Source organism: Gadus chalcogrammus, chromosome 2 (genome assembly GCF_026213295.1).
Source record: "Gadus chalcogrammus isolate NIFS_2021 chromosome 2, NIFS_Gcha_1.0, whole genome shotgun sequence".
Lineage (NCBI taxonomy): Eukaryota > Metazoa > Chordata > Actinopteri > Gadiformes > Gadidae > Gadus > Gadus chalcogrammus.
In genome coordinates this window covers 23,984,291-24,006,721 of record NC_079413.1, presented here as the reverse complement: position 1 = coordinate 24,006,721, position 22,431 = coordinate 23,984,291, and the positions used below count along the sequence as shown (strand labels likewise).

At 43.5% G+C, this 22,431-nt stretch overlaps 2 protein-coding genes across 13 annotated transcripts; both read right to left on the bottom strand.

Moving 5' to 3' along the window:
- Positions 1 to 387: 387 nt before the first annotated feature.
- Positions 388 to 14,523, bottom strand: pdxdc1 (pyridoxal-dependent decarboxylase domain containing 1). 9 transcript variants are annotated; one of them, XM_056605074.1, is made up of 24 exons: positions 14,275 to 14,523; positions 13,774 to 13,865; positions 12,589 to 12,657; positions 12,395 to 12,478; positions 11,921 to 12,067; positions 11,105 to 11,294; positions 10,374 to 10,442; positions 10,194 to 10,272; positions 9,941 to 10,025; positions 9,734 to 9,782; positions 9,436 to 9,537; positions 8,786 to 8,911; positions 7,802 to 7,852; positions 7,409 to 7,453; positions 6,502 to 6,562; positions 6,165 to 6,235; positions 5,510 to 5,615; positions 4,954 to 5,128; positions 4,204 to 4,358; positions 3,977 to 4,107; positions 3,029 to 3,121; positions 2,318 to 2,414; positions 1,724 to 1,828; positions 388 to 1,419 (listed from the first exon to the last, which is right to left on the bottom strand). In XM_056605074.1, exons 2-24 carry the CDS (start codon positions 13,845 to 13,847, stop codon positions 1,160 to 1,162), a joined length of 2,424 nt encoding a protein of 807 aa, XP_056461049.1. In that variant the 5' UTR covers positions 13,848 to 13,865; positions 14,275 to 14,523; the 3' UTR covers positions 388 to 1,159. The 9 variants fall into 9 exon arrangements, with proteins under 9 accessions (XP_056461049.1, XP_056461048.1, XP_056461050.1 ...); XM_056605073.1 differs by having other exon boundaries at positions 11,921 to 12,070; positions 14,275 to 14,522; XM_056605075.1 differs by having other exon boundaries at positions 389 to 1,419; positions 1,730 to 1,828; positions 11,921 to 12,070; positions 14,275 to 14,521.
- Positions 14,524 to 16,258: 1,735 nt separating this feature from the next.
- Positions 16,259 to 21,819, bottom strand: slc25a23b (solute carrier family 25 member 23b). 4 transcript variants are annotated; one of them, XM_056605107.1, is made up of 10 exons: positions 21,510 to 21,819; positions 20,752 to 20,875; positions 20,419 to 20,506; positions 20,080 to 20,191; positions 18,990 to 19,148; positions 18,587 to 18,739; positions 18,197 to 18,310; positions 17,928 to 18,095; positions 17,629 to 17,779; positions 16,259 to 17,104 (listed from the first exon to the last, which is right to left on the bottom strand). In XM_056605107.1, exons 1-10 carry the CDS (start codon positions 21,720 to 21,722, stop codon positions 16,920 to 16,922), a joined length of 1,467 nt encoding a protein of 488 aa, XP_056461082.1. In that variant the 5' UTR covers positions 21,723 to 21,819; the 3' UTR covers positions 16,259 to 16,919. The 4 variants fall into 4 exon arrangements, with proteins under 4 accessions (XP_056461082.1, XP_056461083.1, XP_056461084.1 ...); XM_056605108.1 differs by lacking the exons at positions 20,080 to 20,191; positions 20,419 to 20,506; positions 20,752 to 20,875; positions 21,510 to 21,819 and adding an exon at positions 19,689 to 20,073; XM_056605109.1 differs by lacking the exons at positions 20,080 to 20,191; positions 20,419 to 20,506; positions 20,752 to 20,875; positions 21,510 to 21,819 and adding an exon at positions 19,261 to 19,675 and having other exon boundaries at positions 18,990 to 19,169.
- Between the last annotated feature and the right edge of the window lie 612 nt (positions 21,820 to 22,431).

Genomic DNA, 22,431 nt, shown 5'->3' with positions numbered 1-22,431 from the left:
AAGAACCCTACCTAACCAACTGCGGTCACGCCAACCAAACCTTGGAGAAGCGCAGTCACGACATCTAAACTTAAAAAAGTGATTGCGCATGTACATTGCTTTGTTCGGTACAGCGCTTTAGCGCGACAGATACTTCATGTTGTATTACATTGTACTTCGTGAACTCTAATTTCACTAAAGTGGTTTAAAATGGAATTATTCATTTGTTTGCAAATGTTATTAAGTTATTACGTTTTTTTAGAGGGTAGTCTTATCAGCATTGTGATTGGACGTGCTGTAGGCTACATATATTAGCAAAATTTTGCCAGAGTAAGAATGCAAGCTCTTTACAGCAGTGTTTTATGCATTAATACCGTCATAGAATGTGATGATAACTAATGGTGATTGACAGAAATTGACAGAATGGGCTAATTCGATTATTTTAATGACAAAAATGGAAGGATATATAACATTGAGAATGATACAAGTATGTTTAATGATTGCACTTTATCATATAGTTATTTGGTTTGCCATTATGATCACACAATAGCAGATTTTTTTAAATAAAGACCTCCACCATATTACTATCAAAAGTACTTAAATGATCATTTCAAGATAATACATTTGCATAATTAAGTGTCCATCTCAAACATCTCTGGACAAAATATTATTTTAAATAATTGTTAACATTCCTTCATATTAGCTCCTACTGTATGCAGTGCAGAAAATGTATAAAGGTTGAATCGCACACTACTTGGGACTTCAAATCATTCACAACTACTAGGCCGTCCCAAAAAATAAAAATAGAAAGTGCAAATTGTCATCAGACACCAGGAAACCCAAATAAATATATATATTTGTGACCCTTATTCCCTTCAGTTTCTCAATTAAATATTTTGTGTTAAATCTGTAATTTATTGAAACAAAATTAATAAAATATCAATTTTTTTTAGTAGTATATAACTGGAAGGTAATATGTAAAAAGACTGACATAGACCTTCGGGCAACACAGAGACGTATCACTATTCCCCATCGCTGCAGTGAGTCGGCCCCGAGCTCAAAGACAAGACCCAACCGTTGAGTTTGTGACGTGATTGGACTTTAAAGTATCCACTACGCTGCAGACCGACTTTGACAGACGTTAGCCACCGGTCGGACAAAAACAAAGAGGAGAGCTGCCCTATCTGGCCGTCGGATCCAGCCGTCCCTCTTTGGAGGTCAGTGAGTCGTCCTGCTGCACAACTGGCCCGGCGTGGGACTCTGGGCGCTGGTCTGCGTCGACAGAGGGGGGACCGGGAGAGCTCGGGCTGAAGGGGTTGGTGTTGAGGGCCGCTGGGGGCATGGAAGACACACCGGCCTCGTCCGCTGCAGTGTCTGCTGAGTCCCTGCCTGGGTTGGTCACAGTACCCGCGTCTTCGGAATGGAGGAATAACTTGCGACCTAGAAACCAAACGACCTTGTCAGCCTACCGTGTGTGGGTTTACACGAAAAGTAACCTCGCACTAGACATACGTTTGTGAGCATCCTTAGCTTAAGACCCGATCAGTTGTTGCTCCCTATATCAGACTTAACTCTGACAATATGTAAAAAATTGCTCAACTACAAACAAAGTATACATTGAGTGGCAAGAAGATATTAAAGAGACCCACAAAATATCAGTTTGGGCTTAAATAACCTGGTTTTCTTATTTTCTATGAGTGCTTTATGCAGTATATGCTTGTCAAGAGAACAGAGATTTGCCAACCTTTACCTTGCAGTCTGCTGGATAATGTTGTTGGTGTGTCTGGAAGATGGAGCGCACTGGTTTGGGCTTTACTGGAGTATGTAGGTTCAGTAGAGTCCAATAATCCTGAGGAATTGAACATAAGGTTGTTCAATGCAGTGGTTCCCAACCTTTGTCTTTAGGAGAATCACCAAATGTCCCCAAGGCCTTTCGCCTGCCAACTCATAAGCAAACAGTAAGAAAATAGATAATACACACAAGCAGGCGCTGGGCAAACTGGACGGCTCCCAGTTGATGCACATTATGAGAAGGCTAGGGCCATTGGAAACACTGGAAGGATAACTCAGCAATGCTGCCTTCGGTGTGTTCATTTAGCAACCCGAAATGACACAATAAATTACAATTTAAAATATATGATGGAAAGCCAAAAAAGAAAACATAAAAAAACAACAAGCCAAGCGAACAATATTTATAATATATATGTATCAAATGTTTAGAAATACCACTCTCTCGATTTTCAAGTAAAATCCAAATAAAATCGACTTAAGTGGGCCGGAAAGAGATATCCATTCATAAACTGTTCCCTGAACAAACGAATGCGCTGGGATGGCTCACCATCTGTCAGGTTGAAGGTCCTTCCATTCACAGACGCCTCCCAGGGGGAGAACCAGTTCAGCACAGAGCTGACCACGGGAAGCTGCCTCAACACTCCCTGGAGTTTAGTCAGAGGATACAACCTTTAGAATGACTCTACATACACTCCATACACGGAAAGAATAATGTGGACGCTCAAACCGTAAACATTAAATGAGAAATACACCCACACAAACAAAGACTTTCTCGTATCTAATACAATGACACGGCGAGGACTAGTTTAAAGCCTATTCAGTCTCTTCTCTTGTGTCTTTGTCTCTCAATTTCTGCTAACCGGCAAACCCAATGAAGCAATATGCAGCTGTGATTCAAACTTGCAATTTTCTGGATATGGAGGTTAAATGATGGGCTTCATAACAAGGGCATAACACTGTCTCTATGATAAGGGGGGGGGGGGGTTAGGTAGTAAAGTTTTTTTCTCAATTTAAGGAGGTGGAAACTGACTATTCGCATGCTTCTAGAAGAACATCATGACATACATCATACATTTTTCATCATAATATGTTCACTGGTAAAAACACACACACACACACACACACACACACACACACACACACACACACACACACACACACACACACACACACACACACACACACACACACACACACACACACACACACACACACACACACTTTTTCTTCTAGGAAAAAATAAGGTGAATAAACCCACCTCTTCAAGGATTCTCTTCTCACTGTCCTTCTGCAGCTGTAGCTGTGCCTCCAGAATGCCTCTCTGAACCACCTCAGCCATGTTCTCAAATAACTGCAAGGCAGGGAAACCAAGTAAGCCAAGCAACTCTGTATGGTGGTATGTATTCTCACATTTTATAGCAAGCAATAAATACAGGATTAAAAAAAAAAAAAAAAAAAGAGGTAAATGTACAAATTTTGAATGAAATACATACAGATAAAATATATTCACAGTGGTCTATTAAAGGGCCAGTGCATAAAATGCTGTAGCAACTAGCAGACTTACTGAATACCATTCTTCTCCCCTCCAAAGAATACAGTGACCTGAATTGGCCTGTATTGTGTTAAGTGCCAGTTGGTATTGTGTATATAAATGTGTATCTTTCTCATAGCGACATGTTTAATGTTAATGTTATAGGAAATAGCTCTGTGGAAAGGACACACTTCCTATGTACTGTAGATATAAAGGGCTCATTCTGAGATAACAGAAAAACATGATTTTTATCATCATGTGATTATACACTAATTAAAACATACTTATGAATATTATAGTCAATTTATGCCAAGTCTGTGACGCTGGATGCCACAATATTGTACCCACTGCGCCTTTAAGAAGACCTTCCAGTAGTGCAGGTGAGATACTGCAGATGTTCACGGGTTGGTTTACTCTCTCTGCTTGGTCATTTGCATTGGACGCAAATATTTGTACTGTTCTCCACAGAAGTAAGTTAAGCTGTAAGCTAGTACAAAAGAAGTTGAACTCCCAAATGTCCAAGGTTAGATGTGACAGTCAGACCAAGGGCATGATTTCTGAGAAGGTTTGCCCGCGTATGTCCGTTGCACCGTGGTGCCCTCTAGGATTGGTATCATCTTTATACAGAGATCCTCATTAAACCAAGGCACTAACTCTGAGGTGAGCTGTGGTTACCTTTCCGTTCTCCTCGATCTCCCTCCCCAGCGCGGCGACGGTGTTGACCAGGTGGGATATGTCCTCGTTCACCAGGTCCTCGGTCACCATGCCAACAAAGATACGGTCCCGGGCGGTCCCATACTCTGGGCCTGCAGAGCGGTCAGTGCAGAGTGAGTACAGACCATTCCATCACCTGAAGCAGCTCAGACAGTGAACACAGGAGAGGATGCTGCATGTCAAAGTACCTGAGGAGAAGAGGATGCTGCATGTCAAAGTACCTGAGGAGAAGAGGATGCTGGTTTCCTGCTCTTGCAATTTCTTCATGAGCTCACAGTTCATCTTCTCCACTTCCTGAAGTTGTTTGTCCTCCAACACGTCTGCAAACCATTGAGGGTTATACCTAGAATCACATGCACAATCATGGGTATCAAAAGACAAAGACACATGTTCTCAAGGTGCAATATCAGTTCACCATTTAGTTGAAGGATTAGGATTTATTTGAGTTGGAACAGATCAGCCTGACACAGATTATTCAATTTGAACATTTCTGACATCCAGTATTTTACCTATTCGTACGCATGCATCATTCACCACAGGAACAGTTCCAATGACAAAGACTAATTCCTAATGATTATTGTAATGTTACGATTATACTTTGCAATGAAACTATAACGATATCAATACCGTTTACATTGTAGAGATAAGCAAGTAGAAACTAGCACTTGAGTTACTTTAACTTGCTTAACTTAAGCAAGTTCAACTTAAGAGTGCTTCAATTAAACGTAGGACCCTGTTGAGCCCTCTCTCAGAGGAGGTGTCCGTCGGCTGCCCGGCTGCGGCTGTGCTGAGTGCTACCTGAGGGTGCCCAGGCCGGGCCAGGCGAGGTCCTCCATGAGGCTGAGGAAGGGGCTGTGCTGAGTGCTACCTGAGGGTGCCCAGGCCGGGCCAGGCGAGGTCTTCCATGAGGCTGAGGAAGAGGCTGTGCTGAGTGCTACCTGAGGGCGCCCAGGCCGGGCCAGGCGAGGTCCTCCATGAGGCTGAGGAAGGGGCTGTGGCGCTGCACCTCCCGCCGGAACTCGTCCCTGAGGCGCAGCGTGGAGGACAGCACGGGCACCAGCTCCAGCAGCTTCTCCACCAGGACCTCCACGTCCGACGCCTGGGTCCCCAGCCCTGACACGGGGACGGTGGAGAGGATAGAGCCCTGTTAGGTCGCGTAAACCTCGTCTCCCAGACCGGGTCTAGGACTTCCCTGGAGGTGATCTTGGATTAAGTGATGTCGTTGATATCCTTGATAAAATTTAAAAAAATACGCAACCCTGGCCCTAACATGGGCTGACACTGTAATGGTCAAAGAATTATCTGCTTTTTCATTTAAAGCACAAAATATTTATATTCACAAAACAAAAAGGTCTAAAATGAAATCCAGATCATTTATTCCTTCTAAATGTCAGACACTCTTCCTTCAAAAAAGAAAAAGAAAAAGTGAAGCTGTGCACCAAGAAAACAATCCCTGACTTGTTTTGGACGGAGCCGATGCTCTGTAGGATTTACCTGCGGCGGTCATTAAAGGGTTGAAGCGGACGCAGGTTCCATCGTCCTCCAGCTCCACCACGTCCACCCCGCCGACGGGCACCAGCCGGGCCAGCCGCTCGCCCAGCTGCACACATTGGTCAGCTTGATCAATGATTTACACGTGCTCCTTCAATCCGTTTAGGCCCGTTACTGTCTCCTCTGGGCGCGCTCCGACGGAGGGATTTTTGGCTCTGGTGAGCGCTATGTGTGGCCTGGGAGAGAGGAGGTAGGACCTGCCTCAAGACAGGATCTATCTGAGCTGACTGAACCGCTCTAAACCGGTTGACGCTGATTGGATACGGTTGATACAAGTACTATTGAGGCGGGATATGACGCGAGTAGAACTCAATACAGCCCCAGCATATAAACAAAATAAATATAGATTATTTTGTATAAACGCTATATAAATCCATATGAATGCTAAATAATCGCACAAGACAAAATGTGTCGGAGAACTAATTAGGTCCCATTTGAACTCCGTCGGGTAGCGGCTACAAAGGTTCCTGTACGGGAACGGACACCGAGGGGAACTCAGTCCCTCAGGCGGAACACACCGGTTGTGATCTTATTACTGTTACACATAATCCCATTCACAAATCTATGCAAATAATGCAGAATTGGTACAACAACGTACCCATCTATTAAACGTGTCCATGATGTCCCTGTCCTCCGTGGAACATCCCTCCACCAAATCATTATACGCTCCTGACAAGAGGAAACAAAGAGAAGAGGACAGCACCAGTTTTATGGTCAATATCTCTGGGAAAGATTTATGACGACATAACTAGTTTACAACTTTGAATGACGACAAAACTGAGGCTGAAGAAGCACACATGATCCAGCAACAGACTGCCAGTAACCCTGTTTGCGAATGTCTGATTCAGGTTTACATTTAGTCGTCAAGCCGGATTTCACACATGCTTCCGCAGTAACCAAACACAAGTTTATATGGTCAGAGCTGCAACCCTTACCAGAGCTTGTTTCCGGTGAGAATCTAAACAAAACTTCGGGAGAGCTGACGTCATTCTCCACCTGTTGTAGACGGATAGAAGGACAAAGGTCAAGCCCTGTTCATACAGACGGGATGCATCGAGTACACATCACGAGGGGGTTTGATAGTCAATAGCCCCTAGCAACGTGTAGCCAACAGACGGTTAGAGCTCGGAGGTTAAAAGGCACGACATGCGCTGTTGGAAATCCACAGCTTTTACGGACTACATTAGGAAGCCATTTTAAATCAAGGTTAATGCGAAGCATACAATTTATATTTTTTCTGTGGGGGTGGGGGTTTGACACAGTCCTCTGTCTGTAGTTTTTTGTGTTGCGTTGTGCCTCCAATAAATGTCATCATTATTAGTTGGACAGCTCTTTTATGACTGCCGTGGCACTGTCCAGCTGTCAGTAACATACCAAGCGCTCTGATGAACATTATACTCTGCCGGTAGTCAGTGGTGCATTTTTGTTCTGCTCAAGTGAACGGTGCCACATTTGTTCTATGTGCTGATACGCATCAATCGCATGTATTTTATGTTTCTAATCAAATGCTTACAAGTTCTCTAACTCGATAGTTTATGTGATGCTCGATTGTGACTACAATTTGTAATCGAAAGAACAAAGTTCTCGTCTCCAGAGAGAACGGCCACAGTTGGATTTAAAAAATTACCGGTATTTATTATATTAATTTGGTATGTAATCTTTGTCAGGTTTTAATTTTTCTCAGGTTTGACAATAAAATATCTGGGTCAAGGACAACCTTACATGGTTAGCTCCATCACTGGTCCCCTTAAGTTATCATAAAAATTACAAAAGTGGTAAAGAAGCAACCCAAAAAGAGCGAGAAAGAATAAAGTAACATTTTAGGAAGAGCTGGACTTTTACCATAGTCAAAGCCTCCCGGAGCGAGATCTCTGTATCAAGCACATCCTATAAAACAATGTTAATGAGGAAAGTATAAATTATCTGATATAAGGGGCATTTTCTGTCATATTTTTAGCTACTTCTTATTGACACCTTCAACCTCTAAACCAATATCACATAACTTTGAAATGTCCTCCAATACCAACCATTTGGTTTCTACTAAAAAAATATTGTAATGAACAGAACATTACTTTGCCAAAAGTAAATAAGTAAAAATTTAGTGGAACCAAAGTAAGAAAAAAAACCTTTTGAGTATGACAATTTTTTTGGATTTGCAAGGTCTAATCTTCTTTGTGGATTAGTTGGAAAAGAAGATCAATAAGTTAAGATAAAAATGTGTTAGAGCTCACATACCGATGTTATAATGGACGGAACCGTTTTTAGCCTCTCCATTAGCTGTTTACTCTGCAAAGAAGAAACACATTGGGAACAGTCGGTATACAACAAAGAAACAAATATTCAGAACCAAGGTCAATCTTCACAGAGGGTCGAGTTACATAATACGACGTAATGCCAGTTTGTGCCAAGATGCTCAACACACACACACACTGGCCTTCACAGTGGAAAGCAGAGGAAGGAAACTTTCAGATAGTAGACAAGAGGATGGTTAGGTGGCCATGTAGATAAAGGAGCTGGGTTGCACTTGTGGCCGGGTTGCACTTACCACAAGTGCCTTGGGACATTCAGTGACCAATCACAGGCAGTCAGCCTGGGTTCCACAGCTCTTCAACACAAAGACATTCCTGCCGTCTCTCCTGTGGCATTGAGGACGCTGTAGAGGGCTGAGCACCCCCTACTGGCCTACCAACCCCTCCAACGTAACTACCTCCTCTCCCAGGTAAGGATGGACCAGACCAGCCCAGCTCGTCTTCCATCTTCATCACAAGATGTTTGCCAGATGCTATCGCTTTGCGTTTTATTCGCTTTCCTCCATTCTACTGAGAGGACCATCAAATTGTATTTCGCATAACTTTAGCGTCTGTTAACCATTTTCAAAACCATTTCCAATATATAGGGTCATAAATGTGCAGATCTATGTAATATCGACTGCCTCGCGGATTATGTCCCCGCTATCCTATTGGCTTCTGGACCATTTATGAAAGTGCTACAAAAGCATGAATTATACATCAGCAAAACTTAATTATAAATAAAAAGGAAATGGGCAAATTACAGCCTGCTGGGATGTTGCAGACATTTTATGAATGCAATAGTTTGTTGAATATCAAGTGAGAATCCCAGGACTCATTCTCCTTTGCACACAGCACACGTGCCGAATCAGTGTCTGGGTTCGACAGCTGAGTCCTCGTTGCGTTGCACCGTGTGGCGCGGGCTGCTCACCAGGTCGGTGGCGTGCCTGATCTTCTGGACGATGCCCTCGTTGCCCAGGAGCTGGAGGGACAGCCACAGGGCCAGCGGACGCAGCTTCTCCCCCGGCTGGCTGGCGGTGAGACCGGCCGCAAGCGACTGAGAGGAGGGACCGCGACACACGGGGAGACGAGAGAGAAGAACGAGGAAGACACAAAACAAAGATTAGCGACCACAGATTATACCCACAACCTACGTTTACGTAGCACCTGTCAGAGAAGCCTCTACAACAGTAATGTAACAAGAAAGTGAAATAAAACTAAGTGGATGCACACTAGTCTGACAAATCAGACGTTAGATTCATATCTCGAGTCTGATGGCAGATTAATCCTGTGTGAACAAGGCATTTCAATTTATTCTGCCAGTATTAGCTTTGAACAATCAAGTTCTTGGGGGCAGGGATCTGTCTTTTTTGTTTTTGTCTATAAGGGTTTCAAATCAACACAGAGCCGACTATAGAAATACTGTTATTAAAATAAGGAAATAATGTGCAACTCTTCCCCTTTCGGCCCAGTCCGAGTCATCTGCCCCCAGTAGTTCTGCTATAATGCATCAGGAACGCTGGAGCCCAGATCAGATACTAACGTGCATGAGGCCTATTGTCACCCCCTCTCCCAGCCTACCAGCGCGGGGTCCTCATGCCTGTAGAGGGTGACGGCTGGCACGGCAGGAAGACCTAGCCAGGGGCCCAGCGTCAGAGTCATGCTGTCGCAGTGGACGGCTCTCTGGAAGGGTAGGAACATAGAATGACGTCAGGAATGTGAGAAGAAGAAAATGTAACTTTTCAATTTACGCAAACGCTTATATACTCATATTGTGCATTGTTACGTTTACATTATAACTTATTATTCTATCTTAAATCAAATGTATGGAATAAGCAGTTTCCATCAACACATGGATACAAAATAAATAAAGTCTTACCTTTACACTGGATGACATGTCATCAAGGGCCAGGGTAGCCAGGCTGACCCTGAAACAAATGAAACACGGCCTATCAGTGACAATACACAATACATGCCCTCACGCTTAACCATTTGCCCCCTGGGTTTTTGCAATGTGTTTTATAAACTGTGCATATCTTATCAAGTTCATGACGTGATAGCAAAGCAGCAGAAGGAGCAGACTGACCCCTCCACATGGAGCCACATGCTGTACTTCACACAGAGCTCCTTCAGACGCCCCAGCCTGTAGGCACGGTCCACGCTCGAGTTACCTGGGGAACGGATATAGTTACTGACAAACAGGACAACGGCGGGCCTGGGCGATCAAACCGTCGTAACAGCCAATGACAGCAGAGTCAACAGTCATGACTGTTTAAACATCCGCCACCGATCCACGTCCTGGTGCCGACTCAAGGTACAACGGAGTTCCTTCCAGTTACCTGCGTTGGCGATCAGCAGCAAGGGGAGCTTCCCTGCATCCAGGTCCTCCTTGATAAGCTTCTCCAGTAGGGCAACATCCTAGAAGGAACAAACGGTGAAATCAGCCTAAGACCCCCTACCCTTCGGGAGGTTAGGTTGAGTTACATCAATCTTTTGATAAAGAATGTTTTGTTTCTTACCATTTGGTGTTGTGACCCAAAGACAGTGTTACACGGCACCGTGCATAGGCTGGAAAGGGCCAACCCAAGCTAGGAAGGAAAAATATTGTTGATCAATCGACAAATATCGATTTCATACACCCACACCCTCACACACACTAAATGCCAACGAGAGCTTTTGAGGTTTAAACTCTAAATCAGGCACATGTACTTCTCACACACCTTTTGTTACGAGTCTCCCCTGGGCCCAGTTGTTCTAGTAATCTGATCGGATTACGGCTATCGGATTGGTTCAACTCTTATTTGGCAAGTGGTTATTTAGAAGAAGGTTTTGAAGTTCTCAAAAAACGTACAGTGTACAGAAAAACCTATCCAGAGAGACCTTATGAGTCTAGGAGGCCAAAATCCTCGGCATTTCATATAATGACAATATACCAAGTTTCCGAAATATTTATCAATCGGGCAGTGGAGCTGATCGTTGGACTTTATCCCGGATTACAGCGCCCCCTATGGGCGAAGTGGTACCATTTTGGAGTTCTGCTTACAGTGAATATGTCCAATGTACAATTTACAAATTTCAAAACGAAAAACTATATCCACTACGAATACAATAGGTATCCACAGACAGTCAAAAACTATTAAATTAAGATTTGTTTTTTAGCATTTGAATTCTAACCATTTGATGACAACAATGTCTAGTGCCTGCTGTACCGTTCGTCGTTTGCTCGTCCATGTCTTGCACGGTGTAATACCTGGTTGCAGATGTGTTGTCCGAGGCCCTCCCTAGACGAGGTGCTCTGGTAGATGATGGGCTGAGCGGAGCTGAAGGCTGCGTAGCCCTCGGACGCGTAGTCTTCATAAAGCGTGTGGAGCACCAGCCTGCACACTCTGACCAGGCCCTCTCGGTCGTCCTCGTGGAAGAAGGCGGAACTGTTCTCATACCTGGAGGAAACGTCCCAGTCAGGTGTGAACTGCACTTCCAGCTAATTCCACAAATACAGTACGAGAAACTTGCAGGATATCGCCACCGGTTAAAACGATTTGGGAATGTACGTGCATCGAATAGATTTAAAAATGACAATTTATCAGAGTTAAAATTACAGCTGGATTTATTTTGTGCAATACAATATGCACACCGAAAAACACACTTGAATGTGACGCAACATGTGCTACGGCAGACCCTAGCGCTACAGTGGAGGGCAAGAAGAATGTTGAGTGTTGAAACCCGAGTCTGATTCAACATTTATTCTTTCAGAGGAGCATTTGTTTGCGGTCGATTGGAAGTAAATAACAAAACTATATGGCTTCCATCTCATTGGTCTCAAGGCTTAACATCGGGTTTCTACACTCCAGTAACTTGCAGGTCACTCTAGCATATTTTCTTATCACAAATTACATCACGTCAAGTTAGTCGAAGCTAGCAGAGCTTAAGACATCTTTATATATATGATATTCAACTACCGATTGAAAAAGCACTTCAACTTGGAAAAACTATGAATGTAGTCATTACGTCTCCATCGTCTATGACATACACACAGAACAAAAACAAAACATGCCCCGGTACAAACCTAAAGAGTCGACAGAGCCAGAGCGTGGTGTCTGAGAGGATTCTTGTGGTCAGCTTGCGGAAGCCGTCCTTGTTGAGCATGGAGAGGTAGGCGGTCAGACAGTGGCCCAACAACGCCATGTGCCCGTTTTGGCCCACATTCTGCAACCTGCTGTATAACAGATGTTTTTGAATACACACAAAATAAGTTACATTGTGCTCTGATTCTACACACGCATAGTACCTTTCATGTTCATAAAGGTAAAAAAAATAAGAAAAACTTTCCTTACAACAATACATCAAAGAGTATCAATATAGCCTACAAGAAGCAAATATACAAAAATAAATCTCAGAGACGGTACTGGTCTACAAACAGACCATTTATATCAGACCGTCAAGGCAGCGATAACGTATATTGAACTAAATGATTATAAAAATAAGCCCCAAACTAAAAAGAGGAATGAGGCAGTGCAGATTCAGTATTCTGAGCACGTACTTGTGGCTCTGTTTATCACCGTCTTCTGTATCTTCACACATCAGCTCTTGGACCAGATGACAAATGTTTGCAACATTTTGGCCACTGAAAGCAGAAGAGAAATGACAGTATCGCCATTATACATTGAAGTATTTAACTGACACACATATATACGTAAAACATTGATCATAAATATTCAATTGATTGGGTCTTACTCTCCCTGCAGGGGACCAGGACAGCTGCTTCTGCTCAACGAGCCCGTCTCCAGCTCCACTGCCAACTCCCTACACGCACGCACGCACGCACACACACACACACACACACACACACACACACACACACACACACACACACACACACACACACACACACACACACACACACACACACACACACACACACACACACACACACACACACACACACACACACACACACACACACGTACGTCAAAAGTTAAAATGTTTCATTTGTTTACTTCCTTTTCCTTCTACATAGTTGCCTCAATATCAGGCAAGGGCTGTTTGGAGGACGTCCGTGGGGTTCAGATTCACTTCTGGTCCAATCAGACTCTGTTACAGTCTCAAGGCAGCCTCAATGCATAGCGGGTCACACCAGTCGAGGAATGTCGCGCCGGGCAGCGGAGAAAGACAAGACGTTGAAAGATTACATTCTAGGTTTTGTTTAATATAACGGGTCGCAGTGGATGAAGCTGCGATGCGTGCAAAGCCTACAAGGCGTTTAGCAGGAAAATACAGAACTTATGCCTTCCGATTTTAGAATCCCCACAACACCAACCACAGTTCAGTGAGTAGACCATCAGTTTAAAGTTGTTTAAACCGGGTTGTTTTGACCACCTGTCTTGCAAGTCTTATAGTCTATTCAACCATCGTTTTTTTCCTAATGAAAGTAATACCAGTCCGACAAATGAGAATGTGGTCAAACAAGTCCAACAGAACACTCACAGCCTACAAGTCGCAGATCACTACTGAATTACTCTTTTTGCGTGTTTACCTCAGAAGTTAATTGTTAAGGGATAATGACGCCATTTAAAAATGACCGAATTCAATGGACCGTTACCATGACTACGGAATTCTCTGTGTTGAACATTGTTGGAAACAATTGGGTAAATGAAAGTACACAACTAAACAAAATATATTACATAGAGTTTAATGCGGAATTTGGACATAACTTTAAAGGTTTAGAGATCGACAAAACTAAATGTAATTATGTCAAGATATGTTTAGACATTCGCTACATGGATTTGTGAAACTGCTGCAACATGATGAAGCAACATGGACATACACTAGAGAACACATACACTATAAGGCTACAGTGAGGCAGGCCATATAGTCACATTTGCATTCAATCTTGATTATTTTATTGTTGAAGAATCATACCTCTGGCCATCTTCTAAAAGGTTCAGCATCTCCTTTAAATATCTGCCCATATCGCCCAGGGCCGTGTTTGCCATCGCCCAAAGAGGATAGGCCTGCAGGGGAAGAAATATTATAATACAGCATTCTACATTCTTTCAGTCCAGCTCCAGATCAAAGTACACACGTGATGCATAAACAGGCATCGTTATTATATAATTTATATAAGGGTTATATATATGTATGCATATATATATTTGTTGTTACAATATTGCAATATCAAGGGTGAATTTGTATATTCTCAATGCCTTTAGAAAGCACCCTCCTATTACATCTAGCACCGATTGGGAGGACAACGGCAAGTGAGGACAGTATCCGGAAATCCGGGGGAAATCAAACATCTGCCAACACGAGCATGAACAGGTAGCTATCTGTCAAAAGATACCCCTCGCTCCACTAAACTGAAGGTACATTAAACACCTGTCCCATTCACGATCAATTCAGGAAGCTAAGGAAAAACCTTACCTTGAACGCACTCAACGAAAACTTGTTTTTGCCTTAATTGACTTCGTGTTCGGTGAATTGAATTGGCCTACATGAAGTATGTATCTGTCTTTTTGGCACAACGGAATTGTGCATTAAGTAATGGAATGGTTGGTCTCTTTCAGCAGGTAAACAACCTTGCACTGTGTCGGTGTAGAGGCAGAGCAGAGATTACGGAGCACTTCCTGGTGTGACATGAAGACGTTTGTAAGCGGGGCACGCACACACGCCCTCATCCGAGACACACGCAGGCAGCGCTGACGTGGTGCTGCCGGATTCCGTTTGACATTCGTTCATAAAAAATAAAAATCGCTATTGGTATTTATATTACTAGCAATACTACAAACGGCATAAAGATAATTATGACGGAATTGCATCGAGGGCGCAAATTTATATTATTTTTCTAAGCGGACTTTCAAATAAGCCTCACACGGGGGGGGGGGGGGGGGGGGGGGAGGGCGACCGGAGGTCAAAGATCCATTGGGATAAAAAGCAACATCAAAGCAGTATAGCTTTCGAAAAAAAAAAAATAGTTGGATTTGGATGGACTTTAAAAAGATCCCTGAAATCCTGAAAAGAAGGCAGTCAGAGTTGTTTGATGATAGCTGATGACAGCTGCATGATATTATACTTGGCACACCCTTTAAGCTGACCAGGAAGAGTCTGAGAACGTCAATAAAAACTCTTTACAACCAAACCTAGTAGTAAAACCTGCAGCGTTCAGTGTAACGTCACAGGGTCTGCTGCTGATTGCTTTTCCTCCAGTAGTATCACATTAATGGGCCGGTTCTCAAGGCAGGTTACAGTAACCAGGGTCAGCGCAGTCTATAAAACTGGCCCTGCCCGTGTTTCTACCGCAGTAACCTTACTACAATGATAAAGCTTTTGTTATAACAAAACAATGAATTCTTTGTTCTCATTTAGTTCTCTCCATAACATGAGAACCATGCTTGCAATGAAATCAAACTTGCAGGGGAGAATTGAATTGTTCAATTTGAAAGACATAGAAAACTAAAGACATTTAGGCATAGCCTTCATTTGTAACTTGAATTCACAAGAGCAGGTTGATTTTGCCAAACTGGATAAGTGTGCCCTGGGGGGGAGGTGTGCGCTGGTCCGAGCAGAATGGTGTTCAACTAGTTGAGGATAATGTCAGACAGACACAGAGCATGCTTCTATACATATATGGTTTGGATGGAACTTTAAGTGAATTGCATCCTCTTAGCGCGCTGTAGCAGTGTGTGGGTTCACACCCCCCAGGTGGATGCCACACTCCACCTGGGGGGCTTCTGCTGCTCCAAACAGAAAGACGCAGAGCACTGCTGGGGTTGAGACCGGTTTATTATAAAGGGCGTTAGAGGCCTGGTGCTGCATGTCGCCATGCAGGATGCCTCCCTGAGTGTCTGTGTTTGTTTGGGGATGGCTGGTTTCACCTCTGCACATTATTGTTCAATGTGCACCAGGTGTGCAGCCTCACCTGCCCCAGAGTCCATTCAGACCCGGCCAGGAGAGCCTGCTTCAACCAGCCATCATCCACACACTCCCACACACGCAGTAGCTTGAAGGAATAGTAAAGGATGGGACACACAAATATGTGTTTTTGACCATATCCTTTGTAATGTAATATGTCACTGCATCTGTGATCGCCTGCCACCAAACCTTTCCCTGGCATAAGGAATGACCTGCTTCTTTTCAGGCGCTTTGTGGCTTGAGCTGGCATCTGCATCTCTTATTGCTACACACACCTGCATGTCTCTGGTGCAGGTGCTGGAACAAGTTGGTCCTGTTCCCCATAAACATGCTATATCTTCCATATGATTGTCAATATAGTTATCTATACCATTTCATCACTAATTAATTCAATTCCATGGGATTTCATTCTTGAAATAGACAAATTGACAATAGTAATAATGAAAAAATCATTTTAAATAAAAATATCTTTTTAATATTTTCAGCGAATATAGTAGTTATTATTTCAGAAATAGTGTGGCTTTGTGCATTTCATTGTAGGTTTTCCATCGGATACCGTTCAAGTTTTGTGTTAATTTGTGTTGGCTAAAGAAACACAGGGTCAGGTTGTGGAAGCAGAAGCATCTCTGCTGACTCTTTCCATAGCCACGACCTTCTGACACTTGTGTACAAAAGGAGAGCAGCCAAATATTGCTCAGCCACTGCATGCATGTTTGTTTTTTACTGTTTGCATATAAGATGGTCCGCAAAGTGTCTTGATGACCATTTAGTGGTACATATGGTCACATGCACATTCAACTCATATGTGATATTGATGGTTCATGCTACAGCAATCTGAAGAAATATTTACAATGGTTATGTGTGCCAATATAGCATCTACAGAAATCCAGTTTAGGTCACAAAACTATAATACCACTCATAGCATCTTTAAGCTTTTTATTTTTTTCATAATAATCTAAAAGGACCTTGCATTTATGACCAACCTAGTCAAGCGACTATAGTAGAATGATCAGGAATGGATAAAGCACTTGCAGTTCAAAGCATTCATGTTTAAAATGCATCCCGAGGTTTGAAACTGTCTAGGTCCATATCCCATTATTCAGAATTCTGAGACATTCTTCATAATAAGCGAGCAACTATCGTTTGCCATTTTGCCATCAGTTGAAGCCCACCCCCAGTATCTTTTTCATGTGTTCATACACCACATAGGAGATGCTGACCGCAGGGATGACCTTTAGGAAGTTGGGCGCGAGGCCTCGGTACAGCCCTGGCACGCCTTCGTGGAACATGATGTGTTTGAACTGCCCCAACATGGAGAGTCTTGGCTGACCCTCACATGTGGCTAGGGGAGAAAGGAAGGAGTATGTTACACAACCTTACACAACGGCTTCCATTGCTGAGGGATTTGATGGGGATATTCGACTTCATAGAACTTCAGGTTGGCAGGGTCTGATCAAACACCCCAACCCTGTTTCTACAGACCATTTAAGGCCAACATGCAGGTACCACCAGGTAATTTTACAAAAATTGAATAAAAAATACTTTATATAATATTTTATACAGAATACTAACTTGAATGTAATGTAAATTGTCAGAAGACAAACGCTAGAGCAAGAGTGGATGGTGAGTATAATCACAATGTCGACAACAATGTTTGAGGATTTGGTAAGAAACCCTCGTAGAACAGGACTGATGAGCCACAGCCTTGACACTGCACACTGAAGAGGGGTGCGCCAGATGAAGGTCTTACGTTTCAAACCTTTTGATTATCGTTTCCTTTAGGTTGGCAGCAAATCTCACAAAACAAGTCAGGTGTTGTGCGTATTCATGAACGTATTATAAGGCGAGCTTTGCCATCGGCCTCACCTTGAGCCTGCATGCGCGTTCGGACCAGGGCCAGCGGGTAGGAGGCCAGCTGTCCAGAGGTACTGGAGACGGTCCCACATCCCAGCAGGACCAGCACTCCTGGGTCGGCAGAGCCTTTGCTGTACCTCTGAAGCCAGGCGTTCTTCAGGGTCTTTGGGGGTGTGGGTTTAAGTTGGACCGATCAATGGATTGATAATGGCAGTGGTGAGGCGAAGCAAGGTGGGACATATTTCAGTATAATTGTTAACATACAATTATTGATTGAGCCAAACTCAATTCAAACACATCCAGCTGCTCACCTCGTACACAGCCAGGTCGATGCCGGCGTACGGTATGATGCCCAGCATGTTGGGCAGGTATCCTCTGTAGAAGGCCAGCACGCCTTCTTTTCTCAGGATCTGCCCGGCGCAGTCGGCAATCCCTCGGTACTGCCCTGTCCTTCTGAGTGTGAGACGCGTCTTCAACACCTGCACAAGGGAGGAGACGGGGAGCAGGTGGTGGTGAAGGGAATGTGTGTATCTCAGCAAAAGAGAGATGATACATAAAACAATGGAAAAAAAGGATAAACCTCCATCGGGTAGATTAAGGTCTGGGCGGAAACTCCGGCTAGGGATCCAGCAACAAACCTCTCCTGGACCCTCAATGCGCCCCCTTCGCGACTACTCCGGATTCGGCACTTGATCTACAGGATGAAAGGGGAAGAGGCAGGAGAATATCAATAATGAATGAACGCATTAAATCCCAGTGTGATCCATTGTTTTCATTTGACACTTTTCAAAGATTGTAGAAAGAAGGGTTTTAGATATCTTCCTAGATAAATACTACAGACATAAACAGCAAGAAAAATGTTAAAGAAATAATCACTAACGTGTGCATTCTGAATCGCAAGCAATAACCCTCCTTTCTGTCAATTGTTTTCACCTCATTCGATTTCAAGTTCTGTTTTCTTTGCCCCTACCTGTTCATAAACCATGAATTTGATCGCTGTTTCAGGGGCGATCTTGAGGACATTAATGCCATTTCCTCTCCAGAATGAGAAAACACCTCCCTCCTGTATTATCACTTTAGACCCTGCCCAAAGGCTGACCCTCTTGGAAGTTGTACAGCGCACCTTAAATCCAGAGAGAGAATGGAGGTCAACCCTAGGGTTAAGGACAAAGGGAATCACATTACAACGAGGAGGATAGACCAAAGGCTGATCCTACAACTGCCTACTATTTGTGTAGAGCATTACAAAATAACTTCCACATTCTACTTCTACATTCTACTGACAACAATCTGCCAGGCCCTACCAACCCACTATCTCAGGCTCACTCATTCGCCTCGACCAGCGTCGGTCTAACAAGCGGTCACGGTCGTACCTGCAGAAAGACCTTGAGTCGGTCCAGAGGGGCGGTCACTGTCCGCGACACTGCCCCGGCCGAGGCCCCGGCCATCAGCTGTCTCCACACCGTTCCTGAGCGATGCTCTCGCTCGCTGAATTCATCCGGTACAGTATGATGTTCTCCGATGTTAAACATCTAGATGACATCACACTGGTGCTGATACATTGGTTCAATTTAAAATCAGCATACTTCATTGTCTTCCCAAGTAACCGTTTGACAGAGATGAGAAACATCGCAAAATGCCTACTTTTCAAAGCTGTGGACTGATAAGAGAACCTGCTGTGCTGGTGTTCTGCCGCTCATCCTTATTGAAGTCTGTACTGCATTACAGAAGTTACACTAAGGGATTTTTCTTTCTTAAATGCCCTGCCCGTTAGAGGGTTTGGCAGGTTTGAGACCCCAGGTTAACTGTTGACGTCAGATGTCTACGTCGAGATGAAGATCAGCCATGGTTTTTGTTCAACTCTCCCCCTCTTGCAGTGTTGTCGGGTTGCAAAATTGGAAGTTGGCGAACCATTAGCATCTATCATATCGTAAATAACTGTTTAGCAGCTCTCATAACTGTAACTTTGTTTTGTCCCACCGATTTAAGCACATATGAACTGCCCTCGCTAGGTAGCTTTCTCGAAAAGTGGCTACAAAAAACAAATCCACAAGTTTTGATTCTGTATTTACCTGCGATTGCGCACGGTCAACGACATAAGAGATTGAGTTACAATTCTCGTCCATAATAATGTCTGCATAAGGGGCAGTTTGATAAAACTGAATCCTGAATGGAGTGCAACATTTCAATAAGTAGCGAGGGGAAGTTTAATCGGTTACTGATTTGACTGAATAGAGAGCTTTGTTTTATAATGGATGTCAATTGCTTGCCAACTGCACAGTTTCGGGAATGCGAGTGAACAGCTAGAGGAGTGAGTTGAACAAAAAATCCAGGAGGTTTTACATCTGGACATAGACAATGTCAACAGTTAACCTGGCGCTTTGACAAACCATTACAATCCTTTAATGGAGAGACAATAAAAACGAAATATAACGTCTTGGTGTACAAAAGTGGTTGACCAACATGTGAGTGCTTCCAGAAGTGGGCAATCTCCTCCAGGTTTTGAAAATGGTTGAACAGGAAATTATCTCGCCACTGATTCCAGTCTATTGACATCGTGCCGTCTCTGTCCATACTGGGGAAAATACACAAACAAGCTGTAGGTAAGAATAACACATTGTATATGAATGTATATCAACTATCTATCTATAACTACTATCACTTCTCTAAACTCTGGATTACTTCATATATTTGTGTCCCTCTCTCCCTCTCTCCCTCTCTCTCTCTCTCTCTCTCTCTCTCTCTCTCTCTCTCTCTCTCTCTCTCTCTCTCTCTCTCTCTCTCTCTCTCTCTCTCTCTCACCTCTTCAGTATCCTGGTGGCCTGTTCCATGCTGACTTCCACTCCCAGGCCCTGAAGGGACTGTTGAATCTCTTTCACATCAATATGTCCTAATGCAAGGCACAAGGCATGGGACAAATAATTAACCTTGGTATGGTCTGTATCCAGCTAAAACCGATCTATCCCTCTATCTCAATTTCAAGATCAAGTTATGGGAAAAGCACATTACATCTTTTCGCTGGTGGAATGGGTACTTGGCTGAAAATATATCTTCATGGGTCTATTGGTAAAACTAGTTTAAGAAACACTGTTTCAGCTTGTTTGTTCCATCTGTAATTATGAAGTGTATGCTCACCGTCATTGTTGCGGTCCAGGTTGTGGAAAATGAGTGACAGCTTCTTTTCATGGGCTCGTAAGTACCCCGAGAACTCCTCAAAGTCCAGCACGCCATCCTGGTTGCTGTCGCCCTGCCGCACAATCTGTCCAATAAGAAGAAGGATGGCCAGTTATTAATAGAGAACAGGCTTCATTTATTGAGCCTCATCAAGGAATAACTAGGATTGAAGTGGATTTTACGATCACAAATTATCCACTGTCTTTCTCCTAATAAACTGCCTTTTTGTAAAAAATTGAACACATTTTGTTGTAAGTAAAGAAGATTGTTTGAATGATATTTTCATTTTGATATAATGTTCGAGACCCCCCAGACGTTAGTACAGTGGATCTCGTCCCCCTCATGTGCTCATGGCTCCCCCATAGTGTGAACACTGACCAACCCAGATGTGGTCTTAACAATTGCCACTACTGAGAATAAACATTAAATCATGCATCTATCTCCTGCATACTTTCAAGTTCCCCTGTTTGCATGCATAGTTTAGCCTGAGGCCCTACGCTTTATAACTTTATAATCTATTACTCTTATTTATAAGCGTGTTCACCTTTAGTCTGAAGGACTGTATGTCGACCAAGCAATTGTGTAACATTTGGACATAAAGGCTATTGCTATTTAAGCTTTAATAGTTTATTATGCAACCCACATTAGATGGCTACAGTGTAATATCAATAACTTTATATTAGTAAGCATGTATTATAATAGTAAACGTGACCACGCACCTCTTCTGCATCATCCCACTGTAATCCGCGCGCGGCGAGTCCAATCCGTAGTTCATTGATGTCCACTCTCCCGTCGTAATTCAGGTCAAGCTGTTTGAATAGTTCCGCATATGTGCTCCCCCGATCTGTCTCTGGGTCCGCACATCCTTCACCCTTCTCTTGACAGCGAGTCTGGGTCCAACCCAGGCACAACCATTCTCTGTTGTCGCCCATGTGTGTGTGTGTGTGTGTGTGTGTGTGTGTGTGTGTGTGTGTGTGTGTGTGTGTGTGTGTGTGTGTGTGTGTGTGTGTGTGTGTGTGTGTGTGTGTGTATGTGTGTGTGTGTGTGTGTGTGTGTGTGTTGGTATGTGTGCGGGTTGATGGGTGCGTGTGTGTGTGTGTGTGTGTGTGTGTGTGTGTGTGTGTGTGTGTGTGTGTGTGTGTGTGTGTGTGTGTGTGTGTGTGTGTGTGTGTGTGTGTGTGTCGACACCCCCGTAAAAGCCGGTTTGTGAAAATCTGATAAAGAGTCAGACTATAACATATTTAAATGCCCTCTGTCATTCAGATCTTCCGGTGGATGGGATATGCACCTGGTGTTGTCACTTATCAACTGGCACACATAGGCCTATCTCTATCTAGTAAAAGTTGATGTAAAAAATAAAAGTAAAAACACCTGATGTATTTGGTTGGCTGCTCTTATCAATTGATTAAATTACCTGTTCGTAGGCTTAATGCCACCAAGGTCCAACTGATCACTTGAGCTCTGTCGACCTCGTCCCTTACGTATTTAGTTGTATCATTTTATCACCACGCGTTCATTTAACGTACAAGTATGGCTGGTATCGGCGGCACAATGATCCAGGGGACTCGAGGTACGAAGTAAAACTAAGTAAAGCTTCCCGCCGGCGAAACATTTTATCCCGCAGTAGTGACACATCTGTCC